The 10,142-nt window shown below is 23.6% G+C and overlaps 2 protein-coding genes across 2 annotated transcripts; one reads left to right on the top strand and one right to left on the bottom strand.

The window, feature by feature from the left end:
• The first annotated feature begins 2,161 nt into the window (after positions 1–2,161).
• Positions 2,162–4,008, top strand: LOC129613504 (BTB/POZ domain-containing protein 2). The gene has a single exon (XM_055527607.1). The coding sequence runs from the start codon at positions 2,267–2,269 to the stop codon at positions 3,434–3,436; it is 1,170 nt and encodes a 389-aa protein (XP_055383582.1). The 5' UTR covers positions 2,162–2,266; the 3' UTR covers positions 3,437–4,008.
• A 2,879-nt stretch (positions 4,009–6,887) lies between these two features.
• LOC129613493 (zinc finger protein 91-like) lies at positions 6,888–9,748 on the bottom strand. The gene is made up of 2 exons (XM_055527593.1): positions 8,375–9,748; positions 6,888–8,322 (listed from the first exon to the last, which is right to left on the bottom strand). The coding sequence occupies exons 1-2, from the start codon at positions 9,712–9,714 to the stop codon at positions 6,951–6,953; spliced, it is 2,712 nt and encodes a 903-aa protein (XP_055383568.1). The 5' UTR covers positions 9,715–9,748; the 3' UTR covers positions 6,888–6,950.
• Between the last annotated feature and the right edge of the window lie 394 nt (positions 9,749–10,142).

Here is a 10,142-nt window from a genome sequence, read left to right on the forward strand (position 1 = left end):
AGCTTAATTGATTTCATTTTTATTTAATAAAAATATAATCATATGGCGCTTAATTGTATATGTATATTTAGATTTTGCAGTAGAGACTTTAATTATGGTGAATTCAATAATTATTTTTAGGAACTATAAGAGTAACGAGAGTTAAGACTTCTTTAATTTATATTTAAAAATATGATATGTTTAGAAAATTTACGTTTTAATTATGTATATAGACTTTTGAAAATTGCATTCACATTGGAAAATCCGATATATGTTGGGAAAACGTGATAAACTAAATCAATTTTTTCTCGTTAATTATACAAATATTCAATGGTCAAGAAATTTTAAGATATGCACACCCATTTGGATAGAACTAAGTACTTGTTTTAAAGTTAAGATAAAATTTATAAATGAACTAGTATTTAAAATAGTCAAAAAAAAAAGCACATATTACAATTATCTGGTAGAGTAATTAAATGTTTTTACACTGATAAGAAATTGGAAAAAAAATATTAAAAGATAAGTTTATTTACTTTCATTAAATTTAAAAACCGCAAACGAACAAATTATGACTCATCGATTTATTACTACATGTTATAAAATTAATATAGCAATTTATTTTAATAATTAAGCTTATTTTTTATGGCTGATAACAAGCATAAATAATTTGTAATTTCATTTTCATAATATATGTAGAAATTTATAAACACTCAAAACATTTAATAAAACTCTTATAATTTGTAATAAATATCTTGTGTTATCAAAATTATGAAATAATCATAAAAAAATTTTAATAAGACGTATTCTTGATTTTATGTACCTCTAATTTATCATATACTTATATATTAAGAACAACGATTCTATAACAGGATTCAACTTCAAAGTGTTATAGGAATTGAGTTTGTTATGATTGTTTATTTATTTAACTAATTCTATTAATCTTGTACATCAAGACTTGATTTCACAATATGGGGTGGTTTTTTTGCATCCTCTTCCAATATATAATATTATCTCCCAGTATATAAATCTAAAATTAATAAGCTTAAAATATTTTGAAATATAATAAAAATTCTTTTTGTTAAGTAGGTATACCAAAAGAATCTAACAATTCCTAAATCCAATATAAAAGCATTGTGAATACAACAAATAATTTTTATTTTATGATAAACTTTATATAACATAAATTTTAATAATTTGGCATATTTTCCAATTATACACATATTTAACATTATTTTGTATTATAATTAATCTAATCAAACTAAATTTTATATAAAATATAAAGAAAATATTGCTTTGTATTAGCTACCTGAAATTCTTTAAGAATTTGATTACTTTAAGAAAATAAATTCTTAATTATTACTTTCAAGTTTTTTTTATAATACTTTGATCACTTTTAATCTAAAGTACCTAGTTCAAATTGGAAATATAATACTAATAAAATTTAATTGAGTCTACATTCAAATCAATCAAAAACAATTTGACTAAAAAACATACATAATCTTTAAGTAATTAATTCCTCTATAAATAAATAATGTTTTAAGATTGGATATAGGAATTCAAGTTTTATAAACAATTAAACATTTTGTCCACTTCTTATGTACATATGTATGTATCAATCAATTCATAATCACCATTACTTTTTAAGTAAGAAATTTTTGTCCAATATTACAGATGTGCTACTAAACACTTCCATTAATACATAACAGATTATGTGAGTTGATAGGAACTCATTTAACAATGAGATTCGTTAAGAATATCCTAATAATATCCATGTGAATCTAAAATATAAAATAATTATGAACATATACATACTTATGTGATTTTCAAAAGACAGAATTTTCAAAATTATTACAATATTACTCGTATACATTTTGTACTCTGACGTCTTTAAATCAGAAATTTTCAAAATTTTTTAATTATTTTAGTAGAAATTTTGTATTTAACCAAATTTTAATGTTTGATTTTTATTTCTTCTCACTTCCAGGTACTCTTTAAAGAAAATATGTTATCCAAATACTGAAATAAACGAATAACTGCCAACTGGATGTACGACGAAATCTTCAAGTGCTTACTGAATCAAACTTCATTTCACATTTTAAATTCTACAAGTCCGCAGAAAAAATAAAATCCAAAATATTTAATTGCATTTATTTTATTTGTTAAAAGATACGAATTTCATATATAAATATTTTTGACAACCGAATTATTTGACATCTGTACAAAACAAACAAAATAAAAGGACGCACATTAAGAGAAGCAAAAAAAAAAATAAACAACAACAAAAAAAATGGTACTTCCATTCGGTTTAGGTTCAGATGGCAGCACAAATCGTGCCCAAATACCATCAGCGCCACCAATGGATGCTGGTGCTTTAATGAATTACACACGTTATATTGATTTTATTGTTGTTAATGGGGATGATCGTTATATGATACGTACAGAACGAAACGTTGTTCTAGAATCAAGTGTTGAATTAGCAAAAATAATTAATGCTGGACCAAAAGGTAGTCGTCTTAACGATAATCATTTTCAAGTTCATAATGTTGATAAACATGATTTTGAATTGTTAGTAAGATTTTTAGAAACAAAATTTATCAAATATCGTGATCATAAACATATTTTGCGAATATTAGAATTAGCTGATCGTTATAATTGTCCAGATTTAATTATACATTGTGCAAAAGAATTAGATTTACAATTAACTAGTGCAATTGTATTAGATATATTCCGTTCATTATGGTATTATAATCGTGCACCAACAGCGAATTGTAATGTTATTACAACACAACAACAAAAAGATCCTCAACAACAAAATCCAGATAAACCACCAAAAACGAAAAAATTAGATAAACCACATCCATTTACACCTGAAGAACATTTGGCAGCTTTATTACATAATTGCTTACAATTAATTGATATGCATGCTGAATTGATTTTAACAAAACCAGAAATATGTGATTTAAGATTTGAAGAATTAGAGGTTATAGCAAAACGTGATGCATTACAAATACAATCCGAAATAACATTATTTGTATGTTTAGCTGATTGGAGTATTGAAGAATGTAAAAGGAAACGTTTAGAGTTAACAGCTGAAAATCGACGACGTGTTTTGGGTCCATTATGTTATACACCAAGATATTTAACAATGAGCTCTAGAGATTTTCGTAAAGCATGTGATCGTGTTGAATTATTGGATAATGTTGAAATTACTTTAGTATTAGACGCTTTAGATGGTAAAAGATCAAATAATTTAACACAAGAACAATTAAATATGTTGGAAAAATTTAAAACACCTAGACCACCATATCCAAAAATGCCAATACATTTAAGTGATAGATCAAATCCAAGAACTTATCCGAAAAAAATGAGAAAATATGCAGAAAAAGGTGAAAAAAATGGATGTTGGGATACATTCACTTTAAATTGTTTAACAGTAGTCGCGTTTATATTTGACTGAACAATTTATAATAAAAAAATAATAAAATAATTAACATTTAGAAGAACAAATCAACAAAAAGTATAAAATAGGATCAATTTATATTTTACAGGATATGCAATAATCATTACTATAATTATTATACATACATAAATTATTTAGCATGATTAATGATAAAATATTAGGAAAATTATATTTTAAAATATTTTATGATCTATTTCTTTTTATGAAATATTGAAAATTTGACGAATATTATATTAACATATAAAAAAATATATATATATTGTATGATCTTTGTAGGGGTAATTTATTAATTATCAAAGATTTATAGTGTAATTCGGTTAATCGTTGTTAAAAATTAATGAAGGATAATTCTTAATAAAATAGAAAACAAGCTAAACCAAAAAATTTTATATACTTACCAAAAATGTTGAAATCTTATTACATAATGATGTTTGGATTTAATTCCAGTAATAAGAAAAGATTTTTATTTATATTTAAAGAAAAATTGTAATATCTTTTTAAAATAATTGTAATTCCGAAATAATTTGAAATAACAAGTTTAACATTTAAAATTTTTCACCTCCAATTTTCTAGTAATATAGTCATGTCTTAGTTTATATACGAAAATCTTTACATTTGCAAAATAATTTTTAATTTTGTTCTTAATATTTTAAAATTTTATAAATTTATAAATAATTTTTACATAATTATGATGATTATAAATTTAATCTTGAAAAAGAATTTTGATAAAGAATGATTTTGAAACATTTTGTTTGAATTGAACAAATTACAACAGGCTTTTTAGAATAAATAATTCGAAGGGATTACAAATTTATAAAATTAAATATATTTACATTTTTGACTCAACATTTTGAACAAGACCGCATTTTAAAATTTCCCACTAAAAATTAACTTATCATCGAAGATTCAAAACGTTCGGGAGAAGATATATAATTTTTCTTAAAAGATTAAGACTAAAAATTCATAATCATCATAATGTTAAAAAATGTAATGTAAATGTAATTTATATGTAAAATAATTTGATTCTCCATATTTAATTTATTCATATTTTAATTTCTCCAACAAATATATATTATTAAAAAAAATTAAGGAAATAAATTTAGAAGAAAAATTTAACCTTAAAATTATAAATCAGATTACAAATTATAGATTATTGATTATAGAAAAATTATATTTACATGAGTAATTTAAAGAAATAAAAAATATAAAATTATGTATATTTAAATTTCAAAGGGAGATATTAAATGCAAAATGTTGTAATTGTAATTCTTTTTATAAAAAAGAAAATAATTACATCAATATTAACACGATAATATTTTATTAAATTAATTAACAATTTTAACCCTATGTTCAATGAAATTAATATCTTTTCTTTTCTTTATCTACAGCTATAATCTCCTATATTTTTATTTCAAAATTTAAATTGAATTTTTTAATAATTAAAATTTAATAAATGTTTATGTTGAATTATTTAAAATGCTCGAAATTAGTATAATTTAGAATAATGTATTCTATGTAGAAAATAAAAAATTTTAAAAAAATAATTATAATATGATATTAAAAAATATTGATTATGTAGATTTTGTAGGAACAGAAATGTATGTATAGTGAAAAAGCACAAATTTTTATATAAAATTAAATATATACGAATAAATTATTAAATATAGATGGTAAAATTGGTATAATATTAATATATTTAAAAAAAAACAAAAATTTTTAGAGCAAAAAATCCAGAAAATAGAATTTATCAGAAATAAAATTAATGAATTTTTTAATTATATTAAAAATTATATAAATCAGAAGAACAATTATTAAATATTTATTGAAAATAATAAAAAATCTATTGAAATTTGTGTAAAATTCTTTCTGATTTTGCGAAAAGCATAGATGAATGGAAAGATTATTATAAAAATTTTCTTTTTAAATTTTAATTTAAGTATTTATTGTAGTATTTAATGATGTTTTTAAATGTTAATTAAAAAAATTTTTATGTGCTTAAAAACAAATATATAAAAAAAAAACAAATAATATAAATAATAATATATTGCTATTTTTAATGACAGTATTTCACTTAATTTTTTAAGTGTTTTAATATTTTCTGATATAGTTTTGAATCAGCATTAATCAAAAAACTAATTATTTATTTAAAAAACAAAAAATTATTCAAAATTTATAAAAAATTAACGATTGCTACTTTTCTTAACACGGAAAATATTTAATTAATAATATTATAAAGTAATCAATTTTTAATATTATATTTCAAAATATTTATTTTATATTATTTAATTTAAAATGCAAAAAAAAAAATATAATATGTTCAATTAATAAATATAACTTTGAATGAACTGATATATTAGGAAAAGAAAAATTATAAGAATTTTAAAAGTATAAATGAAAAGCAGCTAGTATTCTACATAGTCAAATTTAAAAAATAGAAATCTAGATTTTTTCTCTTTGAAATTAATATTATTGTTATTTAAATTATATTTTGTATAAGAGAATCATTTGTATGAAAAAACACAATTTTTTATATTTATTTTTTTAAAGAAAATGTATTCCAAAAGATGAACAAATATCTAAATTTTAAATTAGTGCACAAAATCGAGTTGCAAGCAAAAAAAAAATTTAGAATTATTCAAAATATATTTAATAAATAGAAAAATATGCTATTGAATATTTAAATATTTACTTATTATGCTAAATATCACAACCACACGCATATTGTAAATTTAATAAGTAATATGTAATAAAGCAGTTGGTGAATAGCTCAAAAATTATTCTTAATTCTTGCAGAATAAAGTGATTTTGTAAATCAAACAAGTCATAGTGTAGCGATTCCTAATTTGTAATATTAAAAATAAAAATAAATGCATTACCTTACGCACTAAATTATATAAAAAGAAATTCTTTAATTACAATTTTTCATTTCCTACTGCTTTGTGAATTTAAAATAAAGATGTAAAGTTTTGTTAAAAATAATTTTTTTATAATAAATTAGTTTATTAAAAAAAAAACAAGAATAAGATGCAATCGAAAATTATAAAAAAAAATCGTATTCTTTATTCTATTTTATGATCACACATAATTATTTGCATTTATAATTTAAAAATTTTGTATTTGCTTTTGCCAGAATGTTATATCGTATATTGAGATAAAATTAAAAATACTTTATTATATTAATGTTGTATAATTTTACAAATATTTAAAGACTTATTAGAGTTTATGTTAATAAAATTTAGAAATAAATAAGTTGAAAATAAATTATTAAAGTTTTATTCTGTCTTTTAATTTGTTTTAAAATTCTTTTAAGGACTGAAATAGTACTACGAAGTACTAAATGATTTTAATAAAAGTTAAAAAATAAGTTTTTTTTTCATATTATTTTCAAAGATTTATTCCAAATAATAAATTATAAAATACGATATTAATTCCATTCTAATACAAAAAATTGTACGTTTATTAAAATTATTTTAAATGATAATGATTAATCTTAATTAACATCGTAATAAATTTAACACTGAACCACTTGTCCTTTAATTAGACTAACTTTAAATTGTGCTTTTGTAGTATTTTCAGGATGTAAAGCACAAGAATCGGCATGTGTTCTCCAATGTGCTTTTAAACTTGAAATACAAGAAAATCTTTCTGTACATCCACTGCACATGTAACGTCTTAATCCTGTATGTAGTGAAAAGTGATTGATCATATTATTTCTGTGAGCAAAGGCGGCAGTACATCCAGCATATGTACATTTAAATGGTTTTTCACCAGTATGAACCATTTCATGTTGCTGGCATTGATATTTATTACGAAATCCTTTATTACAAAACTTACAAAAAGCAGTTAGTTCCCCAGTGTGTATTTTTGTATGCTCTTTTAAAATACCAGCAGTTGAAAATTTTTTCAAGCAAATTTTACACTCATATAAATAATCTTGCCCACAATTCGAACGCTCATGATCCCTAAGAAGACATTTCTTTACAAGTTTGCCACACTTAGTACAAGTTATAGTTGGCTCTGGAGGATTAGGCTTATTTTTGTGAATCCGTAGGATATGTTCTTTAAATGAACTTTTTAATTTAAATGTTTTATTACATTCTTTGCATTTTAGATCATTGTGGTCGTTGCATACATGCTGCTTCAGTTCTTCTTTACTGCGGAAAAAGCACTGACCATAACAGTCGTGACATGGTATAGTCAAACTTTTATCTTCACCATGTAATTTATAATGTTTTTCGAAAGATAATTTTCCTGTGAATTTTTTATTGCATATATCACAATCTAAACTTGGTCCTTTTTCTTCAATTGTCGCCAACACAACAAAAATTTCTTCTTCACTTTTTTGGTGAATTCGTTTTAAATGTTTCTTAAGAGAGTATTTTCTATAAACAGTGCTATCACAATACGGACATTTTATCAAATCGGTTTTTTTTCGAAGAGGAATAGGTCTCGAACTTTTTAAAGTTTTTCGTCGACCTCGTTTTTTCTTCATAGGTTCAACTACAGTATTAAGATGCGCACCATTTAATCTCTCACTCCTTCTCCTAAACTCCGTCAGCACAGTTTTTGAATTTTTTTTCAAAATTACCTTGTTCTTATTATCACATTTGGCAGCTAGGGACTCACCGTTAATAGCTTTTGGGTTCTTGATTAATTGGAAAGTATCATTTTTAGAATCGTTATTCCTACCATTATCTATGGGATATTCAGTAAGACTTTTATCGTTTATATCACTTGGATAATCTTCTTTGGTTTCATCCTCACTAAAAACATTTTCATCACAACTACTATAGTTCTTACATTCATCTTTTATATGTACTTCTTCATCTTTAAACAAATCATTTAAGACACTAGTCAGAACTCTACCTTCCCTTTGATTTGATCTAAAAGTTATAAATATTAGAATATTTTTTAATGCAAATGAAGGAAACTTACATTCTTTCTTCATTTTTTGATATTATTTCCTCTGACTCTTTTTCTACTTTAATATTTTCTGCTTCAATTTTCAAGTTATTGTCAACTGCTTTATGTAATTCCTGTCCAACAGAAACTGATTCTTTATCATCTCTGCTCTCCTCATTATCGAATTTCACCAAAACTTCATCTTTAGATTTGTTAATTAAACTATTGTCATCATGCTTGTCTTTTAATGCTTCTTGATTTGAAATCTCCGATATGTCTAATTTTTTTGGTTTTTTAATTTTTGACACCTCATCTTTGTTAACTTCAACTGATTTTGCCCTTTTTGTTGACTTTATTTTAAATTTTTCTTTATCAGATTCTTTTACTACTTTCAAATTTTTTTTAACTTTAATAGGAAGATCTGCTGTCAACATTTCAGGATTGTATATACTAGGGCGAGGTGTCACTTTTGCCAATTTTGTACAATATTGAGGAAGGCCGCATGTATCAGGTCGCTTTTTACGGTGCGCAATTATATTACTAGTGCAACTAAATCTAGACCCACAACATTCGCATATATACGGTTTTACACCAGTATGAAGGGTTGAATGTGTAACTAGTGATTGTTTCCATGCAAATTCGGCAAAACACACATTACATTTCCAAGGTTTTTCTCCGGTGTGCGAAATTTCATGGCTTTTTAATTGATATTTATTGTGAAAACCTTTACCGCAATATGGACAAACAAAAGCTTTTCTGTCTTCGTGTATTAACATGTGGGTTTTTAAAATACCTTTCGTTGTGAAACACTTATGACATTGATCACATTGGAATTGCTTATTCTTTCCACAATTTGAATCTATATGTCTCTGTAATATTTTAACAGAAGAAAACATTCTGCTACATTTTTCACATGGAAGCCACTCGTTTTGTTTTCCATTATGGTCCAACTTGATATGTTGAATATATTTTTCGCTCGTTTCAAATAAATTTTTACATAACCGGCATTTATAAACTTTATGGGCACTTTCTGTATGTTTTTGTTTATCACAATCAGTGCAAAAACGTTCATCACAGTAATTGCAGTAATATCCTCCGGGGGGAATATGCCTTTTTTCATGTTCTACTAGAGATTTAAGAAATTCAAATGTTGAATAACATATGTCGCACACAAATTTTTTTATGCCACTCTTGCACAGGACTCTAGAAACATTACATTTCTTTGCAATTTTACATGAGTTTTCGTGCCTTGATGCTTCTGTCTGCCCCAATAATTTATGACAAAAGGAACATCTTTTTTTTTTAATATCATTCTCTTCATGCTCTATTTCATCATTGTCCGACCAAGCACTTTCTTCAACTTTTTTGGGCATGACTTTCTTATTGTTGTTTCTTATTTAAACACGATATATTTATTAAACGCAAATTATATTTTAAACCTCTTGAAAAACAAATTTGTTTTGGATCGAAGTAACAAAAAAAAAACAAGCATATGTCAAAATACATAGCAACAGCGACGTCAAAAATTTTGTCAATTGAGAGTGGAATGTAGATTTTTTGATAACGGTCTAAGTAGTAATTGTTGTTTCGTATTCACACGTTTCATATTTAAATTTTGTTTCAAATATATTTGTTTCATATTAGCGGTTCAGAATTATTTAACATGTCCAATAAAGTTTTCACATTAGTTAACATGTTGACTATTAATATTAAAATATAAATTTAAATATTATTAAAAATACAATATTTTCGTCAACATGTTGCGACAAGGTTTGTAGCTTTCAAAATATGTAAATAGGAA

This window comes from Condylostylus longicornis, unplaced genomic scaffold, assembly GCF_029603195.1.
Source record: "Condylostylus longicornis isolate FDR11 unplaced genomic scaffold, ASM2960319v2 ptg000084l, whole genome shotgun sequence".
In the NCBI taxonomy this organism is placed as follows: domain Eukaryota; kingdom Metazoa; phylum Arthropoda; class Insecta; order Diptera; family Dolichopodidae; genus Condylostylus; species Condylostylus longicornis.

Excerpts from the sequence above, each read along its gene's own strand:
- LOC129613504 (XM_055527607.1), top strand. The coding sequence starts at position 2,267 with ATGGTACTTCCATTCGGTTTAGGTTCAGATGGCAGCACAAATCGTGCC.
- LOC129613493 (XM_055527593.1), bottom strand. The coding sequence starts at position 9,714 with ATGCCCAAAAAAGTTGAAGAAAGTGCTTGGTCGGACAATGATGAAATA. Across the intron at positions 8,323-8,374 it reads TCAAAAAATGAAGAAAGAAT|ATCAAATCAAAGGGAAGGTA; the intron begins GTAAGTTTCCTT and ends TATAACTTTTAG.